This window comes from Chiloscyllium punctatum, chromosome 1, assembly GCF_047496795.1.
Source record: "Chiloscyllium punctatum isolate Juve2018m chromosome 1, sChiPun1.3, whole genome shotgun sequence".
Classification (NCBI taxonomy): domain Eukaryota; kingdom Metazoa; phylum Chordata; class Chondrichthyes; order Orectolobiformes; family Hemiscylliidae; genus Chiloscyllium; species Chiloscyllium punctatum.
Genome location: NC_092739.1, coordinates 33183186 through 33206923, shown reverse-complemented (window position 1 = coordinate 33206923; position 23738 = coordinate 33183186). Strand labels below are relative to the sequence as shown.

The 23738-nt window shown below is 41.4% G+C and overlaps 1 protein-coding gene across 8 annotated transcripts in view; it reads left to right on the top strand.

Annotated features, from left to right (window-relative positions):
- Window positions 1-1364: 1364 nt before the first annotated feature.
- The window catches only part of prss12 (serine protease 12), a 144792-nt gene continuing 122418 nt past the window's right edge, over window positions 1365-23738 (top strand). Inside the window, exons 1-3 of one of the 8 annotated variants that reach the window (XM_072588929.1) lie at window positions 1365-2285; window positions 8130-8258; window positions 12485-12568. In XM_072588929.1, the coding sequence (XP_072445030.1) occupies window positions 1880-2285; window positions 8130-8258; window positions 12485-12568 (619 nt within the window). In that variant the 5' untranslated portion in view covers window positions 1365-1879. Of the gene's footprint in view, window positions 2286-8129; window positions 8259-12484; window positions 12569-17806; window positions 18246-23738 lie in introns of those variants that run through there. The other 7 variants (XM_072589012.1, XM_072589020.1, XM_072589029.1 and 4 more) reach the window with 7 other exon arrangements.

Genomic DNA, 23738 nt, shown 5'->3' with positions numbered 1-23738 from the left:
TTAGTTTGGGAGTAATGTGAAGCAAACTTGACTAGTTTTTCTGTGGGGGTTGGGAGGTGGGGGTGTGGGGGCTGAACAAAGTCTGATACCTTGATTGTAAATTATGCCTGACTTCAGGCCAAGATGTGAACGTTGCCTTCAGACTAAAGAACTACGGAAATAACATTGACACCTACAAGACAAACTGCTACTGGTTGCTTTCTCTTTGGATTCTTCACACAAGCTGATTACAGCCAAACCTATCTCCTACTGTGCACAACTATTCTCATTGGGGCCCTTGACAAATAAAAGTCTGGAACCCTGCTCCAAAACATTGCTGATGCACGATCAATTAAAAATTTCAAGCATGAGATTGATACTTTTTTTGGTTTGTTAGTTAAGATTATTAGGGGGTTATGGAATTAGGGTGGGTAAATTGCGTTGTCATCAAATTGAATCGTGAAATTGGTTTGCGAGTCTGAAAGGCCCATTTGCACCTATGTTCCTACACACACAAAAAAATCACCCAGTAATGAATTGCCTGAGACAAATATTAACAGTTTACACACACTGTAATAGAGCAATTCCTGATATTATCGAAATTTGTCAGTCATTAGCACCCCCAGACCTATTTATTCCTGACTGTGTATTCAAAAGCTGAAGTCAATCCTTTCTGATTGCAAGGGCAGAATGTGCACACTTACAGGTCCATTCTTTGCCGCCTCTTGAGACAAAAAACCCCTCCTGTTTACTCGGTTATAAATGCTACAACTGAATTGCCCGAAACAATTAAGTGCGTTGGAAGAATAAGTATTATCTTACAAAAAAAAGAGCAATCATTTGGCATGCGAAGCAAATCTATAATCTAAACTACACTGTTGGTGACTTTATTTGTTTATTCTAAACAATGGACGTTACCAGAATGTACTTTTGCCGAATGTTGCCCCTCCGGTTACTGTAATATTGTGGCAAAGACGACCCGAACTGCGCTCAGGGAGCAGTCCCGCAATAGAGAGCAGTGAGCTTTGCTGAGTAACGTGAGTGCATTGGATTCAGTTTTGAAGAACTCGGAGAAGAAAGAGACCGCTTTGAACAAAGAAAGCTTGAAAGGAAAAGGCCGGCACTTTTGTCCCTTTGTACATGGCATTGTTTTACGAGACTTATAAAATGCTTTTAAGATGGTGCAGTTGGAAGTAAGGCTGGAGTGCGTTGTTTTACTTTGTGAAATGATAATAGGGCAGTTCGCTTTTGCACAGGATATTTACGTAGATATCCACTCATAGCAAGTTAACACCCAGAGATCAAGGCGTCCGTATTACCAGGAGCTCTACCCATCACAGCAAAAAACATTTCCCCAGCTCGGGCGAATTTCTGCCACTTTTCATGGTGCTAATGTCCAGTGAAATTTCTTGGGGCAGGTTTTTGCTCGCTGCTCTGCAGCAGTGCAGCCCGTTTGAGTTTAAACATCTCTCAGAAGTTGAAAGGCTGAAGGCGGCGCCACAAACGGCAGGAACACCCCTCTTTCTTTATGATTGCTCCCCCTTCCCCAAACACAAAACTCGACCCTTTTGACAGGAACCTGAAAACCGCACTGATTTTGTGAAAGCAAAACACAATATCCGTGCCATTTGACTCATCCTTTCTCTCTCTCTCTCTCTCACACACACTCACACAAGCTCCCTCTCTGCCCTTGTTCAGTGTCACTTCAGGCGAGGGAACACACATTGTTGAGCCAGTGTTGACAGGTCTGGCAGTATTTGGCTTCTCTCGAGTCGGGTTATTTCCTCTCCCGTTCCTCAGCACCTCTCTCTCTCTCTCACACACACACATATACTTATAACGGTGTTTCATCACTCATTCCTCAGAAAGTCCGCCTTCTCTGTGTCGACCCTCTTCTCCCATGCCGAGGGATGGATGCTGTTGCCGGATGGAGCTGGCCATGAGGAGGACCACGGCCAGAGTGCTGGCAGTAGTTGCCCTCCTGGCCAGCAGCGGGCTCTGGCACTGGGCTAGCCCGGCTCGCTCGCCCAGCGCCCCCGGCGGTTGTCTGCTGGGCTCGGGCACCTTGGCTGACTCGAAGCGGCCTCACGGTGTCACCGAGTCCGGCCACAGGTGCCTCGACTGGAGCCGGATCCCGAAGATCGCCGAGAGGTTCCCGAACAAAGGGCTGGGCGATCACGCCTTCTGCCGCAATCCGGACGGACGCCGGAAACCCTGGTGCTTTATCCGAAACCAGCGCGGACGGATCGACTGGGCTTATTGCAACTGCAGACACGGTGGGTACTGGCACTGCCGCTTGAGACAAGGTGAGAAGCTCCCTTTACAAAAAAAAATGCTGCTTCCTGGGACAGTGTGAGCCACTGAAATGTGCACTGACACTGCAAGGCTCTTCCGAATTAGATTATTCCCAATGGGCAGAGATGTGCACGTTCATATTATTAATGCTTCTTGTGTAATTTGGAGTACCTGGCACCAGTAGTGGATATCGATAATCCATAACCCGTTCAGGTGGGTTATAAAGCTAACACCTGCGAGCAGTCACTGACACCCAGGGAGGGAGCAGAATAGCATTATGACTGTCCAGCTGTACCCATAAAAATACTTAAAACAAAGTTAAGCGCCTATTCTCGGTTTACTAAGCAAGACAGCTGCGCGCTAAACTATAACCTTTTCAAATGACTTGTCGCACGGACTGATTTTGGGCTTTTCATTGATGGTTGCGATTGCAAAGTTACTTCTCAAATAAGCGTTCCTCAGCCTTGACATTTCCGAGTAATGTCTATCACAAAATATTTCATTCTCCCTGAAAAAAATTGCGGATTGAGCAAATTCCTGTTTAATGTGAACAGTAATCCCAGAAAATGAAATGATTGCACTTCAAAAGCTATTAGCATCTTGAATGGATTATATAATATGCAAAACATTTATGAAAGAAACCAAGGCTCCCTTTATAGAATCTCTAATCGTGACTTACTTTTTAAAAAGTAATATTAGGTTGTTCAAATGGAATGCGTCTTTGGCAGGACCTCATTTGTACCGTTTGTAAATGTTATTTGGAGATGTATAGTATTTCTGACCAGATCTTTGGCTCTATAACCTAGTATTAGTGACTTGCTATCATTTCTTCGCATAGAAATCTATTCTTTGGTCTATTTAGCCATTTATATTGTCGCAAACGCTTGAACATTAGATGTTAGCAAATACACAATTAGCTTAAAATAATTGTCTTACGTTTGAAAGCACTTTCTAAAAAAAAACCCCTTCGTTTTCTTAGGTTTATTTCCCCCACAGTATGTTGCTCACGATCTGTCTTTGTAATCAAACCCACAGACATATAAAGAGTAATTGCCCATTATGCTATAAAGCAAGGTGGCAGGAGATTCTTCCGTCAGCTGTACTGTTCCATAAACTTTACACAGAATGCCCAGCACAGACTAAATCTCTGAAAGTTGGCCCATGCCTGTCTTTACACTCCGCATAAACCTCTTCACGTGCCCATTCATCCTTTCAAAATGACCTTTGATTCATTTACCAGTGCTTTTCCAGCTTCCCTTTAAATGTATCTACTGTATGTTATTCACTTCAACAACTCCATGTGAGAGCAAGTTCCACACTCACGCACACTAGGCAAAATACACGATCGCAAATTCCCAATTGGACTTGTTTGTGCCTGTCTTATTTTTATTGCCTTTGGCTGTGCTGACTCAGCACAATTTTACCATGCGATTTCATCCTTAATAATGGATTCTAAAATCTTTCAAATGACCGAGGTCAGGCTAACTGGCCTATACTTTGCTGCATTTTGCCACCTCCCTTTCTTAAACAGGGGCGTTACATTAGCCATTTGCTAGTCCTCTAGAATCCGCCCCAGACTATAGTGATTTCTGAAAAATCACACCAATGTCTCTACAATCTCCTTAAACATTCTGAGGAGTAGCCCATCTGGTCGGAATGATTTAACAACCTTCAGACTTTTCAGCTTCCCCAGCAACTTCACCCTCATGACGGCCACTATACTCACCTCTGCACCCTGACTCTCTTGAGGTACTGGAATGGACACATCTTCTTCACACCCACCCTATCAATCCTTCTTAAACAGTGTTATCTTTTTTTGTAGAAACATTCCTGATATTTATTTCCTCAGAGCTCTTGTATCCTTGTGAAGTTTGTTTAAAAATTTTTCAGTTTTCTTTACCCTTTTTGCAATATTGAGAAGATCTATGCTCAGTGCTCCCAATGTGGATTAGCTAAGCTTCTATATAAATTAACACAGCATCTCTGCTTTTTGATTCTGTCCCTCCCTCAGTTTGTTTGCGTTTTTACATTTTTTCATCTTAAATTTTATTTCTAGTGACTTATGTATCTGTGCCCTTAGATCCCTTTGCTCTTCCACCCCATTTAAGAATTCATTCATTGATTTATTATTGTCTCATGTTCTGAGATGCAGTGAAAATTGGTGTTTTGCTTGTTATACAGGCAGATTGTATCATACAAAGTGCATCAGGGTAGCAGAACAGAGTGCAGAATGCAGTGTTACAGCCACAGAGGAGGTGCAGAGAGGAAGATCAGAATTGAGTGGTCAGTTCAAAAGTCTGATAACAGCAGAGAAGAACCTGTTCTTGGATCTGTTCATATGTGTATTCAAACTTTTATATCTTCTGCCCAATGGAAGAGCATGGAAGAGAGTGTAATCGGGTCTTTTATCATGTTGGTTGATTTCCTGAAGCAGTGGGAAGTATAGATGGAGTCAATGGATGGAAGATTGGTTTGTGTAATGGGCTGAGCTGAGCTCATGACTCTCTGTAGCTTCTTATGGCCTTGGAAAGAGCAGTTGTCCTACCAGACTGTGTTGCATCCAGGTTGGACGTATTTAAGGTCTGAAGAGGGTAATTTTAAATTCCCCCACAAACCACCTGCCACCCCCCGCCCCAACCCAATACTTCTGAAGTTGAAGTCAGTGGGATGTTAAAGGGTTAAAAATGTATTCCTGGAATGTACTCTCCTGGAATCAACTTAGAGAGAGTGAGGACTGCAGATGTTGGAGGTCAGTTGAAAAATGTGGTGCTGGAAAAGCACAGCTGGTCAAGCAGCAATTGAGAAGCAGGAGAGTCGATGGTTTGAGCATCAGCTCTGATGGAATCACCCTGTTTCTGATATAAATGGGACATGGGTCAGACAATCAGATGGTGAATCAGCTGTTGGAAGAGAAAGTGTTAAAAGTTGAAGCTTTTAAGGAGACGGCATCCACCTATTTTTGCTGTATATTTTTAGCCCATGTTGGCAATGTTGCTCATTGTAGCAGTGAAGTGTTGAGTGGGCCATAACAGAAACAGTCATGGAAGGAGACATAGAGGTGGCTCAGTGTGCTTCCACTTTTCATCTTTGGCCTCCCCTTCACATTATACTCCATGTGGTCTCTCACATTCTCCTGGTTGAGTCCACACCTCCACAGGTAGAACAGATTTTGGTAGGGTCCTCACAGGCTGCAAAAAAACCAGAGGATGTTGATTAAGAGCATCTCAATAGCCTGAGCAAGAAAACATAATATACTAAAGACAAAGGTGCTGCGCCATGTACAAATGCTATACAGTTTGTTTAGCTCAGTTGGTTAGGTTGCTAGAATGAGGTATAGAATAGCACCAACCAGGCTTAATCCCCATACAGGTAATGGGGTGCTTCCTTACTTTGCCACATAATCATATCATTGTTTCAGCCATGATGGACAATTCTTGGACAATGTTAATGCTACGTAGAGAGTGGCAGAGGAGGGAATGCGGTTGAAGAGAAATAAGTGCTATAAAGAGGAAAAATTGTTATTTGTAACAGCATTTTTATCTGGTGTGGTACACAATATTATGCTCGTGAAGGTTCTCTTTCATTTATAATTGAACCCCACATCAAAATCGTTGACATAGACAGTGAACAAATGGGGCCCAAGAATACTACACTAGTCACAACCTGCCAATCTGATTTGTTTATTCCTACTCTCTATTTTCTGTCCGTTAATCAATCCTCAATTGATGCTAGTATATTACCCCCAATCCCATGCACTTTAGCTTTGTTCACTAACCTCCTGTTTGAAAACATTTCAGAAAAGGTTTTCTGTAAACCTAAGTACAGCAGGTCCATCACTTCCTCTTACCGACTCTGTCAGTAACACCCCTCAGGTTTGTCAAACATGATTTCCCTTTCATAAATCCACGATGATTCTGTACAGTCAGATAATTTCTTCAGATTGAATAATCAATTATAATAGGTTTCAGTAGTTTCCCTACTGTTGAGGTCAAGCTAACAGGTCTGTAGTTCTCTGTTTTCTCTTTACTTCCTTTCTTAAGCAGTGAAGATATATTTACAACCTTCAAACTTATAATTTTCATAATTGATAGAATTTTGAAAGATTATCACCAATGCATTCACTATGACTGTAACCATCTCATTCAACACTCCAGGATAAAGGTCATTGGGGTCCCAGGGATTTTGTCAACTTTCAATCCTATTAAATTATTCAATATAATTTTAGTTATATAAGTGCTAATTTCTTTCAGTTTCATACTCTTGCTAGACCCTTGGGTCTTAATTATTTCAGGGAGATTTATTGTGTCTTTCTCTGTGAAGACAGGCAGAGAAGCTTCTCTGCCATTTCTTTATTTAGCATGATAAATTCTCCTGTCTCTGTAATGGACCCACACTTGTCTTTGCTAATCTTTCCTGTTTATGAATCTGCAGAGGATTTTACCATGTATTTTTATGATATTTTTGATTTTATTAGTCATATTCCATTCTGTCTTTCTTTATCACATTGTTCTTCTATGTGAATTCTAAAATTCCCTGGCACTGCCATCCTCTAGGAATAAAAAGGCACAAATACCACATGCTCCTCTCACCATAGAAGACTGTGAAGACATCAGTGGGCTTAGCCAAATCTTCTTTCTTGCCATCCATTTATCTTCTATAATTCATATGTTTTCCCATTTTGTTTACAATTAAAGTTCTAGGAAGCGAAGCAAATCTGTACATTCACAGTTAAATCACAAAGGCATGTCAATATTATTGTAACCGGGCAATTAACATATTGAAATTGACAAACCAATTTCTTGGATTGTTGCTTGCTTTCAGTTGGGGCTTAAATGTGCAAGTCGGTGGGTCAGGCAAACGTTTTGCCGCAATGTCAATATCCGGATTTAAGGCTCCTCCAATCATTCACAAATCCACATGCTTTTGTACTTTAAAATTCAATCCTATTTTTCTAAATGAGGAAATACACACTAGAAAGTATAAATTTGCTTTAAATTATACACAGAATGTGAAACAAAGATAGGGAAAGAAAAATTGTATTGAGAGAAATAAAAGGCAGATGGGTAAATTTTTAAAAAAATCTTTATTAAATGTTCAAAACTTAATAAATTCTGCAGCAATAAGGGGTCACAATACATAATTGAATTGTCTCATTCAGAAAGGTTGTTCAAAAGTGATTAAGACTAATTACATAATTGAGACTGGTACCACAAGAAGGGAAGTGCAATACACCATTGTGTTGATTATATATGTATTCAAAATAATGTTAAAGATCCTGGCAGATAGGTTGAAAGAGAATACAAGGCAATTAACTTCTCAATAGTCTTAGTAATGCATTGGGCTGCTCCCTCATTACAGAGAGACAACTGGTGGTCATTTAATCTGAGATTACCACACCTCAGGCAAGGAGAGAGGTTGAGAAGGACAGTCCTTCATGATAACCTCAGTTGGTTCAGGAAATGAACCCATACCGTCAGTACCACGCTGCATCACAAATCAGCTATCCAAACTAATTGACCCCTGAATCACAAAATAGGCTGCACTCAATCAGATTTAGGAAGGGTAACAGAAATAAAGAGGCCGTGGAAATAATGAATGTGTTCAGTGAAAGAAAGAAGCACTGCACACCAACAAGTGTACACCCACTTTGTGGAGTTTGAAAAGGTTTCCTTTTTGGTGAACAGTGCTAGAGGGGATTAAAATTGACTGGAGAGATTAAAAAATAATTGTAGATCTATACATGAGACTGCTACAATCAGAACAATATTTGGTGAACCTGAAATAAGCAAAGACAGGTCGTCAGAACTGCAAGAGTCATGGACTCAAAATGTTAAACTCTGTTTTTCTTTCTGCAGATGCTGCCAAACCTGCTGAGTTTCTCCAGCACTTACTGTTTTTGTTGACTCCAGATCTCCAGCATCCGCAGTCTGTGTTTTATGTCGGTGAACCTGAACCTTGTAGAATTGGACACAGGGTGAGACAAGGTTGTTGACTATCACTATTGCTCTTTAATATTTATGAAGAAACCATGATATAAGATACACTAGATGAAATACAGAAAGATGTCACATTGGGAGGAGAATGAGTTAGTGAAATTTACAGGCAACCAGTGGTTAGTAGCTAGCACAGCAGAAGACCTGGGCGGCATGGTGGCAATGGGCTGCACGGTGGCACAGTGGTTAGCACTGCTGCCTCACAGCGCCAGAGATCCGGGTTCAGTTCCCGCCTCAGGTGACTGACAGTGTGGAGTTTGCACGCTTTCCTCGTGTCTGCGTGGGTTTCCTCCAGGTGCTCCGGTTTCCTCCCACAATCCAAAGATGTGCAGGTTAGGTGAATTGGCCATGCTAAATTGCCCGTAGTGTTAGGTGAAGGGGTAAATGTAAGGGAATGGGTCTGGGTGGGTTGCGCTTCAGCGGGTCGGTGTGGACTTGTTGGGCCGAAGGGCCTGTTTCCACACTGTAAGTATTCTAATCTAATCTACACATGCCAGTAAAATGAAGGAAATGGGGATTGCTTACAGAATGATCATTAACTCATAAAGGATGAAAAATATGAAGATTGAAAGATGAATTGGTAGGAATGCAAAGTTCAAGGTCAATGGCTGGGTCACGTAAAAGGATACATTCACCACAGAGGATTGATTTCTCATTGGAGAAAGGTGACTGGTGGTGAGTTTAACCTGAAAGTCAATATGCCTCAGATGTTGGTGGTGGGGTGGGGGCAAGGGTTAGATGGCAGGATGTTCAGGGTGACCTCAGCTACTATGAGAATTGAACCCATGCTGTTGGTACTACTCTACAAATCAGCCAACTGAGCTAACTGTCTTCTACTGACCCTAGAGTCACAATATAAATACCTGGAAAACTTAATGAAAGAGGTACGTTTTACCTACTATTCAAAGTTTGTGAGAAGATTTGTAGCTCGGGTGCTCATTGTTGTGGTTCTGTTCGCCGAGCTGGGAATTTGTGTTCCAGACGTTTTGTCCCCTGTCTGGGTGACATCCTCAGTGCTTGGGAGCCTCCTATGAAGCGTTTCTGTGATGCTTCCTCCGGCATTTATAGTGGTTTGTCTCTGCTGCTTCCGGTTGTCAGTTCCAGCTCTCCGCTGCAGTGGTCAGTGTATTGGGTCCAGGTTGATGTGTTTGTTGCTAGAATCTGTGGATGAGTGCCATGCCTCTAGGAATTCCCTGGCTGTTCTGTGTTTGGCTTGTCCTATAATAGTAGTGTTGTCCCAGTCGAATTCATGTTGCTTGTCATCTGCGTGTGTGGCTACTAAGGATAGATGGTCGTGTCGTTTCGTGGCTAGTTGGTGTTCATGGATGCGGATCGTTAGCTGTCTTCCTGTTTGTCCTATGTAGTGTTTTGTGCAGTCCTTGAATGGGATTTTGTACACTATGTTGGTTTTGCTCATGCTGGGTATCAGGTCCTTTGTCCTGGTGAGTTGTTGTCTGAGAGTGGCTGTTGGTTTGTGTGCTGTTATGAGTCCTAGTGGTCGCAGTAGTCTGGCTGTCAGTTCAGAAATGTTCTTGATGTATGGTAACGTGGCTAGTCCTTTGGGTTATGGCATGTCATTGGGTTATGGGTCATTCTGTTGTCTTTCCCTTAGGCATCTGTTGATGAAATTGCAGGGGTATCCGTTTTTGGCGAATACATTGTAGAGGTGTTCTTCTTCCTCTTTTTGCAGTTCTGGTGTAGTGCAGTGTGTTGTGGCCCTTTTGAATAGTGTCTTGATGCAACTTCTTTTGTATGTGTTGGGGTGGTTGCTTTCATAGTTCAGGACTTGGTCTGTGTGTGTGGTTTTCCTGTATACCTTTGTGGTGAATTCTCCGTTCGGTGTTCTCTGTACCATCACGTCTAGGAATGGGAGTTGGTTGTCCTTTTCTTCCTCTCTAGTGAATCCGTTTCCTGTGATTGTGGTGTTGATGATCCAGTGTGTGTTTCCTATTTCTGTGTTTTTAATGATTACAAAGGTGTTACCTACTATCTCAAAGAAGAAATGTGAGGTCATCAGGCAGTTGGATAGAGGGAGGGAATTCCAGAACTAATGGCTGAGGCAACTGAAAGTGTGGTCACCAATGGTGGAGTTAATAAAATTGGCATGTTCATACAGCCAGAATTAAATGAGCACTAAGAATTTCAAAACAGGATTGAGAATTTTAAAATTAAGAGAGCTATTAACCAGGAGCCAAGATAGGTTAGTAAGCACAGGACTTGATGCAAATTGAAACAGTTGAGTTTTGGATGACATTGAATTTAGAAACGATGAAAGATGGAAGACTAGACAGGAGTGGATTGGAATAGTTAAGTCCAGGGATAATGAGGACACAATTGACGGTTTCAAAAACAGATAAGCTGCAACATTTGGATATCTCATTGAGGGGTAACAGGTAATCAGAAATAGGAGGAGGACAATGAGAGATCCGTGGAGCACACAAATGCTAACAATGCAAAGAAGAGATTGCATTGCATCCTTAACTATAGTTTGCATATGCCAAAAACAGTCAGTTCAAAAATACATAAGATATTACAAAAGGCCATTCGGCCCATCGGGTCTGCTTTGTTATTTGATCATGGCTGATATGCTCCTCACCCCTATTTCCCTGCCTTCTTCCCATAACCCTTCAAATCTGTCTAACTCCTCCTGAAATTTACCCACTGTCCCGGGTCTACTGCACTTTGGGGTAGTGAAATCCACAGAGTCACAACCCTTTTGGAAAAGTAGTTTCTCCTCAACTCTGTTTTAAATTTGTGACCCCTTATAGTTAGACTATGACCTAGAATGCCCCTCAAGAGGAAGAAACTGCTCCACGCGTATTTTATCCATGCTTTTTATTATCTTGAATACCACAATTTGATCTGCCCTGATTCTTCTAAATTCCAGAGAGTATAGGCCTAAACTGTTCAGTCTCTCTTCATATGACAGATTCCTCATCTCTGGGATCAATCTAATGAAGCTCCTCTGAACTGCCTCCAATGCTACTACATCTTTCCTGAAATAAGGGGACCAAAACTGTGCAGATTGCTACTCCACGTGCAGTCTCACCAATGTCTTGTATAGTTGCAACAATATTTCTTTACTGTTATATTCTATTTCTTTAGCTATAAAAGCCAACATTCCATTCTTTTTCTTTATTACCTGCTGTACCCTCATGCTAATTTTTTGTGACTCATGAACAAGGACGCCCAGATCCCTCTGCACCAGAGCGCCCCGAAATCTCTCCCCATTTAGATAAAAGGTCACCTTTCCAATTTTTTTGACCAATGTACATGATCTCACATTTATCCACACTAAATTCCATCTGCCACATTTTGGCCTAGTCTCCTAACCTACCTCTGTCCATTGTAAGGTTGTTATTTCCTCATTGCAATTTATTGTCTTGCCTATTTTCATGTCATCTGTAAATTTGGCTGTAGAGCCTTCTATCCCTGTATCCTAGTCATTGATGTGGATTGTAAACAGCTGGGGTCCAAGGACCGAACCACGTGGCATGTTCCACTAGTTACAACTTGCCATCCAGAAAAAGAAATCCATTTATCCCGACTCTCTGTCTTCTGTCCATCATCCAGTCATCTATCCAAGCAAATAAATTACCTCTAATTCCATGTGATCCGACCTTGTGAATTAACCTTTTGAGTGGCATCTTATCAAATGCCTCCCGGTTGTCCAGATATATTAATTCTACAGGATCTTTATTATCCACTTTGCTTGTTACATCTTCAAAGAACTCTAGCAAATTGTCAATCATGATTTGCCTTTCATAAAATCATGCTGACTCCGATGGATAGTGTTTTGCCTTTCCAAATTACCTGAAATTGCTTCCTTTTTAATTGATTCTAGCACTTTCCCAACAACAAATGTTAAACTGACTGGTCTGTAATTTCCCACATGTTGCCTCCCTCCTTTTTTGAATAAGGACAAGTTACAAACATGTCATTGGATGCTTCTAACTTCATTTTGAATATAAAAATTGTGTTGCGTTGAATGCAAACCACACTTCAAAATAAGTTATTTAATAAGTCTTGTATTAACACTGGAGGAAAAACAAATTGTACTGTATATATTTTCCAAATACATTTACAAGAGATGCCAATTCAATGATTTCTTTAACGGTTTGTGCTTGATACTGAATAATGAAACCTCTTCAATGTTTAGATACAATCCAATTCTTTCTACAGATTGATAGATCATAATTCATACCAATCCCTTCTAGAAACAGACAGAGCAAGACTCAGACCAACCCCCATTATGTGTCGGCATAGCGTGATTCACATGAAACATTCCTCCAACCAACTTTGTAAGTCACAACATTTGTACCAGCTGTGAAGATTTCAAAGGTTTTATGCCCATTGAGATTTATGTTGGAATTGTTTCAAATTTATGTTGGGACTGTTTCAGTTTGACATCGTCTGGAATAAATTTGAACTAAAATCTCAGATTGAAAAGTTTGTTGCTTCAACATATTATGTGTCTATTTATGTAATAAAATGTTAATTCTCTTCATAACACTTTGATAAAAACACTTCATGTTAATATTGTGTACATATATTATTTGCAACTATGGTAAAGCCATACTATGTGTGGTTTCCAATAGCATAGAAAGATTCAAATAAGAAAGCAAGTTACCTTTTAATGTGAAATTGAAAAATGAGACACATGTTTAGAACATGCATCTGTAAGTGAATATGATACTTCACTTCAGTAATGGCAAGGCATGAAATGTTTTATATGACAATTTAAAAGAAAAAGGGTGAGTAGGGGTTTGGAGCCATTGTAGTGTGATAATGTACGTATTTTCTTCTGGTATATTGAAAAAGAGAACATTGAGCTTTAAACTGGGATAGACATAAGAGTAAAACAATTGCAAGTGCTTCTCAAGTCTAGTGGTTTAGTATGAATATTCTGAAACAAGACACAGTTCCAAAATGAGTTCAATAAGCAAATAAGAAAATTGCTTTCCCTGTTGTTACGTTTCAATGTTACTTTTATGTAAAATAAAAATGACTTAAAGAATGTTTGGTGTATCATTGTTAGTGACACTGAAATATTAACTATTCCTGCTTAAAATAACTTGGCAAACTTCACTAATACTCTGGTGATGTTGACATCAAAATTTTCTTTGTAGTTTTGAAACTCATAAAAGATATTCTTGAAAATTTGTACTATCCAACTTTTAAAGTGAAAGGCATTTTAAATGTTTTTGTATAAATGCATTTGGAACTAGAGAGACCAGATGAGACAACAGGTTCAAATGTTGCTTTTTGTGTGAAGAGACCTGAACTTGATTCGAGTCTAAATCAATACGCTGCAAACCTTCCCTGATTACTGGCTGTAAGGATAATTAGTGAACTGACTATTAGCAGTCTCCATTTAGTCCCAGTGGATCCTTGTTTATGCAACAATGTTATCCATACTTCAGTACAATTGACATGGAATTGATAATTTTTAGCTACAATTGCCATGGAGAAATTAGATGTCATACTAATATATCAGGATGTATTTTGGTGGGGAAAGTGGCTATATATTTGTTATGAACAGGAAAGCAGATAAATTGAACATTTTTTCATGTTTTGTCATAAGCAAAGGTTTTCTTTTCTCTGTTGGAATAAGTTGTGGTCTGTTTTCCACAAACCCTCTGCTTTAAATTTAATTTTTAAAGTAATCTGAAGCAAAGTCTCTGTAAGTTTAAATAAGAAGTATGGCTTATTCATGCACTCAAACCCAGGGATGATTGTCACAGTACATGCACATACACAAGCGTAAAATAAAGAGTCTACATTGGAGAAATTACTTAAAAAGCAAAACTATGGATAATAATTCACAAGAGTGTTAGTCTCAGTGAGTTATTATCCAGTGAAGGTTCCTGTAGGAGCTCAGATTTGGCTAGGTTTGAGCCAAGGCAGGAATAACAGACATCCTTTTAAAGTTACAAGGGTGCAGCAATCTGAAGTTGGCATACAGAGACTTGGTTCACTCTTCAAGTGATGCCAGCCTTCTGCGGAAGTAACATGTTTCTAGGAAACTTAAACTTAAAGCAGGCTTTGTAGCTTGGAGTTCTGCTTTCTATTAATGCTCGCATTGACTAAACTCAGTTGGATGGTACAAAGCAGACTGAGGCAGATCTTCAGAAATGCATAACTAAAACCTCTCGAAGACCAGAAGAATTTTTGTCATGTGATGGAGTCAGTTTCAAATTGTCAGTTATATCCCTCTGGTCATGAATCCAGTATTTACCTTCAGGGATAAGTGGGACTATTACTACCTCCATAAGTACAGTAAGGAGGTGGTGATGTAGTGGGAATATTACTAGATTAGTAAAGCAGATCTCCAGGATAGTATATGGGGACATAGAATAAAATCACACCTGTTAGATTTTAATTGAACTCAATTTAACTTTAAAAAGGTATAGCCCAATTGTCACAATGTAATCACTGTTGATTGCTATAGGAACTCCTCTGGTTCACTAATACCATCTAGGAAAGGAAATCTGCCATTCTTTCTTGATCTGCTCTACTTATGATTTCTTGGCTTTTAACTGCCCTGTGGGTAATTGCAGATAGGCATTGATGGGTTGCCCACATCCTTTGAATGAATAAAAGAAAGGGCTGGTACAATGTTCATGGTCAAAAACCATTGTTCATTATTTGGGATCGATCATGGGGCATTATTGCCTGTAAGACTGCAGATGTTGGGAGTCAGAATCGATAAAATGTGGGTCTGGAAAGGCACAGCAGGTAAGGCCCAATCCTGATGAAAGGTCCTGACCTGAAATGTTGACTTTCCTGCTGCTCCGATGCTCCCTGACATGTTGTGCCTTTCCAGCTCCATGTTTTGTCTGTAGATTACTATTTGTGAATCTCGGAAAGCAGTAGAGACTAACTTATTATAATGGCCACTCCAGGACTGTGCTGTGTGGTATACAAAGCACATGTGCTGTTTCCATGGCTGGCTTGCTTTTTAAACCAGAACAAGCTACCAGAAGATATTGCTTGAGGGGATAGTTTGTACAACATACATGGCTGACCGTGGCTCCCACTCTTACCACTGTATTTGAAAGACAAGTAAACTATTTGACCACATTATGAATACACCACTAGTGCCATCAAGTCCTGGAGTGGGATTTGAACCTAGAACCAATGGAACAGATTCAGGGATGCCACCCAATGCAACACAAGACTTTCACACGTTAGAGGAAAGTTTGAAGCGTTAGTGCTCAGTAGTTGGTCCTTGTGACATTTGATTCTATACTAGCCTTTTAAGTCTGAAGATTCAAGCTTCACTGCTGGATTTATACACACAGGATAAGAACTTCTGCTCTGGTTACAAACTGGGCAGAACTTGTATTGGTTTTCCGAGGTTTTACTGCTCCACTTTTGCTCAAACTTGTTCACATAGTACGAAATTTGGACATTCCATGAACTGGTGTTTCAAAATGTGATATAGATAAGAAATGTTCCTTAAAATATTTTTGATATGCTCAAGCATGATAATTTCACACAGTTTTACTTGTTCACCTGTAGATGGACTTAACCACAAAATTATGCTTTTGTAATCCTTGTTTAATTCACTACCTGTGAGTAAGCCTATTTAAATAAGTGGAATTTAGATCTTTTAAACTAAAATAACTTGTTATTAGTTTTTTTGGTGCAAAATAGTCATTTTGTTTCCTTAAAAAAATATAAGTGCACTTGTGTATAAAGAGGCAGCTTAATTTTAAGAATCTTTTCAAAAGCCTGAAAATGCATGCATTTGGCATCAACTAGTCGAGGTGATTAGTTCAAACAGGGTAGTGAACTATGGCTAGGCTTTTGGGCAGGGCTATCTTTTGACACACTGAATTTTAAACTAATGCAAAAGATCCTTTTGTGTTGGATGCAATCTGTGCTAAACTTTTTTGTGAAACTATCAGTTAGGATTTGCAATGTGTCCGGCATTATTGGATGGTGGAAGTAGGAAATTGGATTTAAAGCTGACAGAGTGACAATTGCTTTTGTGATATTACCACGATATTACCACGCAACAACATGACGCAGCAGATATCTGCCCAAATGGAGAAAGAGTAATGGGGAAAGAATGGGGGAGTGGGATAATCTGGATGGCTCTGGAAAAGGAATCAGCATGGACTCAACGGGGTTGAATGGCCTTGTTCTGTAGTGCCTCATTGCCAATGGTAGTCTTAGCTCAGTTGGTAGAACTGTTACCTCTCACTCAAGAGGCTGGTTAAAGTTCCACACCAGAACATGGGCACACCAACCTAGGGGGACGGCATACTGAGGGCATACTCTGCTTAAAATGAGATATTAAACCAAAGCCCTAGCTGTACTCTCAGAACGATATGAAAGATCCTATTTTGAAGAAGAGCAGGCCAAAATTTATCCCTTGGCCTATTTAACAGACAGCAGTCAGCAGCTTGTGAGCCTGGTTGGGGTTGTCCCAGCGCAGGGGAGAGTGATATCACGTGTAGAAAGCCCCCAGCATGTAGGCTATAGAAGGACTGTAATGTTTAGCTATATTTCTTTATTTACCTAATTTATACTATGAAATGCTGTAAAGTACAACTTTTGGCTTTTTAATTTATTTTTCCAGTTTTGCACCCAGTCTATTTAAGTACCTAAGATTTGTACCTGGGTACAAATGGTGCCGTGTGTGGCAACATTGTACACTTTTCACTGTACTCATTTTGTACTTGAGTACACATGACAATAAACCTAATTTTAATATCACAAAAGCAAATCATCAAAAATAAATAACAAAATGTCATTATCACGTTGCCGGGTGTGAAAACTCACTGTGCACGAATTGGCTGCTGCATATCCAACATTGCAAAAACGATAACAGGCTGATTCTTCTCTGTTTTTGATGAAGTCCAAGTTGTGTTGAGTTTTTTGGAGGAATGTTCACAACAAAGCCTGGCACATTCGCTCATCCTATCTCACAAAAAATCACTGTATTATCTACCCTGCTCCCATTGCACCTCTCACATACGATTGCCACATGACGCAGCAGATATCTGCCCAAATGCCAGCATTCCTTGCATGCATGCCATTTTTAAAAGCCCATTGTACACCCAGATGAGGACTGGCATTCAAACGTTGCCCTGCTAGTTGATGGGCAGAATCAGAACATGGTGGAAAAGGGGAAGATGGATGTGGCAGAGAAGTGTTTCTTCCCAGTGGACTAGAAGAGACTGTGCCAGCAGACAATGCCAACCTGGTTATTGCCATCTCCAGGAATGCCCAGAAATGCAAGAAGCAGGTCAATTACCTTCTTCATTCTGCTAGGGTAAATGTTACACTCTACTCTCTTCCACCTCTCACCAAGCCTCCTGTTCTGCCACTCTCACAACTGTATGCCACACTTGCTTTCACCCGCTCTTGCCTTCCTCCTCTCCAAACCTCTGCAACAATAACTTTGCATTCCCTCTGTGCTGCGTCCTCAGGCCTTCAAGTCACCTCACCACTGTTATGCCACATAGACCAGTGCCAACTGCTGTGCCATGGTATTCTCACCTAATGGACCTATATTGCTTGTTACATGAGCAGACAGCTCTTAGAGGGCAGAGAAGGGATGATGAATACCCCTCATCCATGGCCCAGATGGAAAGAATCCAGGCCCTTGCAGGAAAAGACTGGGACTGTATAAATGGGAATGCACATCCATGTCCGGTAAAACTGAGTAAGTACCACTCTTCATTCCGCTACATCTCTCACAGTATACGCTCTGTCGCTCTCAATCTAACACATCTAACCACTGGCCACAATTTTTTTTTTCCTGCAGGTTCCACTAACATTCTCATGGTCTCTGCAGAGAAATGGCCAGCCTCACCAGAAGCCCCACCATCCTCAACGTCCAAGGACGAGAGTTCCGAAATCTCAGAGGAAGCACTGGCAAGGCTGCCTCCTGTACCTTCCCACCAGCCCAGATACTGATAGTCCCATGGGAAGCGAAGACATGGAGTATGGGTACACAATCTGGTGAGCACTTTACAATGGCAGCTCTGCAACTGATCGTGGAAGAAACACTACAGGCTGCTGGCACTAGGAGGTCTTTTCACTCTGAGCTTGGTGGGGTCTGGAATTCACTTCCTGGGAGGATAGTTAAGATGGGAAACCTCACAGCCTTTTAAAAATACTGGAATGTGTGCTTAAATATCCTGAAAGTCTAGGCAATAGGCTATCTGCTAGAAAATGGGACTGATGTGAATTTAAAGTAGTTTCTCATCGATGGACTGAAAGGCCATGACTCTGCCGCAGACTAGGCACAGGGTCAGCCACAGGCGAGAGACTGCAGTGAATCCTGTGATTCTTTGGTTGCTTCCATGAATGAATTGGGGTCTGTCATGGAGAGCCAGGTTCAGCACCCTCAGGATTTGCTGGAGATGGGCAAACACTTGCACTCCATAGCCTGAAGCACTGAGGGCATGGTGATAGGCAGACAGGGAATCTGGCAACACCATTCCAGGTACTCCCTCCTCACAAGGAACCAGGGTGGGACCCACACGCAGGCCCCTCCCAACTCAGGGAAACCACAGAGGTGACCATGTGCTTCGCTTCCTCCCTTCCTGTCCCCCCTTCCAACCAATGTAATATCAACCCGAGGAGACTCAAGGTGATACCTTTAGAGCGTCTGGCCTGTCCAGCCACAAATGCCTCTGGGATTGCTTCATCAAACCTCCAGGGCCATGGGCTCCACTTTCGAGTAGGCTCCCTGCAGCCCAGCTGCAGAACCAGGGAGTACACTGAGAGGTAATGGGAGGTAAAGAAAGAAGAAGACCTATTGAGGGCATTTTAGTGAAAAGGCTTGTATATCACTAATGGTTTTTGCATAAATGTTCTTGGTGTTAACTGCCTTGTGGTTGTGAGTCTCTCTTTGTAGGCGGTAAATACTTGACCACAGATGAGGCTCCATGGATGGAGGTCTGTGCTGACAGCCTATTGCATCATCTGGAAACCAGGGGGAACAATATTTACACATACATTGGATCACTGTGACATCATTGTCCCGCTTTGCTGAACATCCCTAATATTTGGCTCCCTCTGTGGATCAAGGTGTAAATGTTAAAGAGTGACTGTGGTGGAGAGGTACATCACACAGGGAGGGTCAATGCTGCAGGATAGCCAGGGAGTAGCCAGCCAGTGTGCTGCACATTGTATGGCTCCATGACCAATGTTCTTTCCCATTCCCTTTTGTCAGTGTTTATTGCATCCTCCTCCCTCACAAGTCAAGTTGCTTATCCACTCTCTGAGTGTGGGCACAGCTATTTTCTTCCTTATTGTGCCCTTTCAATTTCCAGCATGATGGAAGTTGACAAAGTGTTTCTCTGACAGTGGCTTCCTGACACAGCCTGTACTGGCCAGTGAGCCCCAAACATCCAAATCCCCTTCCTAGTTAACCTCAAAAGCTTCACGCTTCCCCAAGTCCACATCCAATCCATCTCCATAAGGCAATACCTTCTGTACCCAGCCCCTTGCATTTGGGGTGACTTTGCCAGGAGACAGTCATTCATTGGCTTCCTGCAGCAACCCCTTCCCACCTACCTTGTGCTTCTGACTTGGATCTCCCACCCTCTGCTTTACCATAACATTGCAAATCCTGCTGGCCCTTTCACAACTGCCCAGAGTCTTCAGCACCCCTTTATCCTGAAGACCATGCTTCCAGAATACACTGCCAGTGGATAGTGGAAGTGTCATGATGCCTTAGCAGATGCTGGATGCCACTGTCTGTGGATGTGGGGTTGGTGTGGCTGCTGCCCATATGGTGTTCCTATGTTGTTGCCCAGTGTCCAACACGGAGCTCATTCAGAGCAAGTAGCGATCTACATTCACCATGCATTTATACTCGAGTTTCCTTTTCCTAACATCTAACTTCTTTGGTGAGTTTGGTTAGATGAGAGTTTGAAAACGAATGAGGCAAGTTGTGATATTAACAAGGGTTAATCCTGTCAATTGACAGCTTGCCACTGCCTAGCCAGAATCCCACCACATTTTTGTGAAAAGCATACAACATGGAGTGAGAGGAGCTGGACATCGAGATGGGCCGTGCTGCACTTATTGCCTGATTTTGCTTCAAATCATGCCATGTCCACATTGCACACAATCCCATCACAGATTGCCCTACGTTTTTAAAATGCTTCTTTGGATATAATATTACAAGAATAGCATGAATAATGTGTTTGAAATGTTAGACCATCTGAGCTATTCAATGATTCCATCATTAAAATTCCTCCAATATTTGCACTGCTTTCATCAATTTTGGGTGAACTATGTTGAAAATTGCAGCACAGCCCAGGGGAAAGCTCAAACCATATCATTGGTTGCTGTTTGTAATGTCTCCCAGCCAAAACTGTCAAGAGATATCTGCATTCCACATCTGGCCTCTTAAATATCTTTGATTTTAATCACTCCACAATTGCCAGCTGTGCCTTCAGATGCCAAAGGTGCTGTGCTCTGGAACCTTTCTATGAATCTCTTCTACCCTCTCCTTCTCTTCACTCTTTTAAAACACTCCTTAACATTTCTTTAACCAATTGTTTTTCATCTGCTATTTTATCTCACTATATGGCTCAATGTCAAATTTTGCTTTGTAATGTTCATGTGAAGGAATGTGGGGCATTTTCCTACATTAAAGACACTATATAAATAAAACTGTCATGAATTGACTTCTGGTCTCCCTATATTTTCAGCCATGATTGTATGCTTTCTTTTATTGGTCAGAGTATTGAGTACAGCAGTTGGGAGGTCATGTTTTGGCTGTACAGGACATTGGTTAGGCCACATTTGGAATACTGCGTACAATTCTGGTCTCCTTCTTAATGGAAAGACGTTGTGAAACTTGAAAGGGTTCAGAAAAGATTTACAAGGATGTTGCCAGGGTTGGAGGATTTGAGCTATAGGGAGAGGCTGAACAGGCTGGGGCTGTTTTCCCTGGAGCATCGGAGGCTGAGGGGTGACCTTACCGAGGTTTACAAAAATATGAGGGGCATGGATAGGGTAAATAGACAAAGTCTTTTCCCTGGGGTCAGATAGTTCAGAACTAGAGGGCATAGGATTAGGGTGAGAGGGGAAAGATATAAAAGAGACTTACGGGACAACTTTTTCACACAGAGGGTGGTATGGATATGGCATGAGATGCCAGAGGGAGTGGTGGTGGCTGATACAATTGCAACATTTAAGAGGCATTTGGATGGGTATATGAATAGGAAGGGTTTGGAGGGATATGGGCCGGGTGCTGGCAGGTGGGACTAGATTGGGTTGGGATATCTGGTTGGCATGGATGGGTAGGACCGAAGGGTCTGTTTCCATGCTGTGCATCTCTATGACTCTATAAAAGTCACAGCTTACAGCAACTGCTGAAGGAAAAATAACCTTTCTACAAAGGTTTATAGCAAAGAATGGAGAGAGGTATCCTGACTGGATGAAGACCCAATGGTTTTTCATTGTGTCTTCTTTCCAGCCCCAAGCTGTTAATTCCCTGAGAACCAATCACCCAATTGTTAGTAGGCAGAAGGTTTTCTAATCGATAACTGGTCACTAGTCCATAGAACAAGCAATTTCTTGTTGCTAACCAAAGCTGCATCTGTACACAACCCTTCAGTTCCTGTCTGTCTGCAAGCACTTTTGCAACCCACAACTATACAGATATCTTTCACAAAGATTGTTAAATTAACTGCTTTCAAGCCATTCAGTAATAATTTGTTTTTCAAAGCAATTCTTTCTCACTTCTGTTCTAAATTTTAAAAAGCACAGAAGTAAGAAGACAGTAGCTTTTACAAGGGATTTACGGTGTTCATGAGTTTAGCATGCAACAATGTACAGAGCAGCCACTCAGTGTCACATTAATGTCATTCTTAAATTGCTACCCAGACTTGAGTTGCATGGCCACTGATTTGTGTTAATGTCACTGTACATCACAATGTTCTTGTGTAACTCCCATGAGGTTGTGAGAACTGAGTTGCAAGTGAGGAGGCATGTATCTAATACTGCCAACACTGTGCTGGTAGGAGGCATTGAAGAATCCATGGTTGTAAAGTGATCAAAAAAGACTAAAGTGAAAGTTTAAACATAGAATTAGTTAATGCTCACCGCAGGTAGTTTGTGAGGTAGAAAGAAATGCTGAGTTTCATGAAGTTGTTGTAAGTTGGAATGTTTGCTATGCTTATAATAATGTAGGTGATTCCTTTCTTACACACGAAGTTAAATTGCTGAGGAATATCATTGCTTCCATAACACTGTGTTTCCTGAGAATGCCTTAATTAATGCCATAACTTAAGGACTTCCTATATGTCTTCATCCAATCAAATTAAAGAACCCTCACTGAACCATGCTGGTCTATGGGAGGAAACCTCAAGACAGTTTGGTGCTTTTTGAAGGGTGGATAAGCGACATTGAATTGGGCGGGAGACCCATTTTCAAATGCAGAGAGGTTGTATCCCTTTATGGGAGAGTCTAGGACTGGAGAGCATAATTTCAGTAGTCTATGCATGATCTCTGACAGCTCTGCTAGATGTTCTTGTACCTATGCTTCTGTGACAGCTCATTCATAGCTTGGTGCAGAGGCTCATCATCTCCAATAGTACTTTGTGTCAGAGGCCTCAGTAATAATGTGGTAGCTCCTTTTTTTTCTCCTTCCTCTGATTGTACTGCAAAGAGATATTCGTGTCTGGCAGCTATTGACCTAGTACCCAGCAGTGCTTTAAATATGACAGAACGGTAGAAATCTTGGAAAGTCCCAGCAATGGCGAGTGGTTCTGCTGTTAGTGACAGCAAGACAACATGGCGTCATAAAGGTGTGCCAATGTTTGGTAAAATTCAGCCCATCACTTGCCTTCACTCCCAGACGGCCTGCAGGAGAAGATCTAGGGAAGCAATATTGAAACATGGAGCCACTTTCTGTCTGAAGTCAGGCATCTCCAGGCGTGGGTATAGCTGCCTAACAGAGGTTGAGTGATGTTCCTGGCTTGCAGAGATTGAAGTGGTGTACAGGAATTTTTAAAATATGCTGTGGCTTTATGTCCTTTATGCAACTTATATTTATTTGTGTTTATCTGTCCATGCAAGGATGCCAGATGTTGCTGCCTGATGTACTTCATACTAATGATTAGCACTTACAGCCTTAATAGTTTGTCCTATTGCAAATTCCACACTGACATAATTACTTTGGCAATGAGGGTTACCACAATCCTCAATTTATATGCAACGTTATCATGTATTGCTTCATTTAAAAAGGCACATTTGGTACATCATAAGAAAATGATAAACCAGCATCTGGTCACTATGCTTACAATGCTCAAACTAACTTCTGTATCTCTGATACTGCGTGTGTATAGCTGTGCCTTCAGATAAGGTGCTGTCTTTATCAGGGAGCTGATGCATAAGCATTGTGTTTCCATAACCTGGATGCCAGAAATAGTAAATATAGAAACCACCGTAGGAGTGGAATTTTCCCATAATTGTTCCTGATCAAATAGC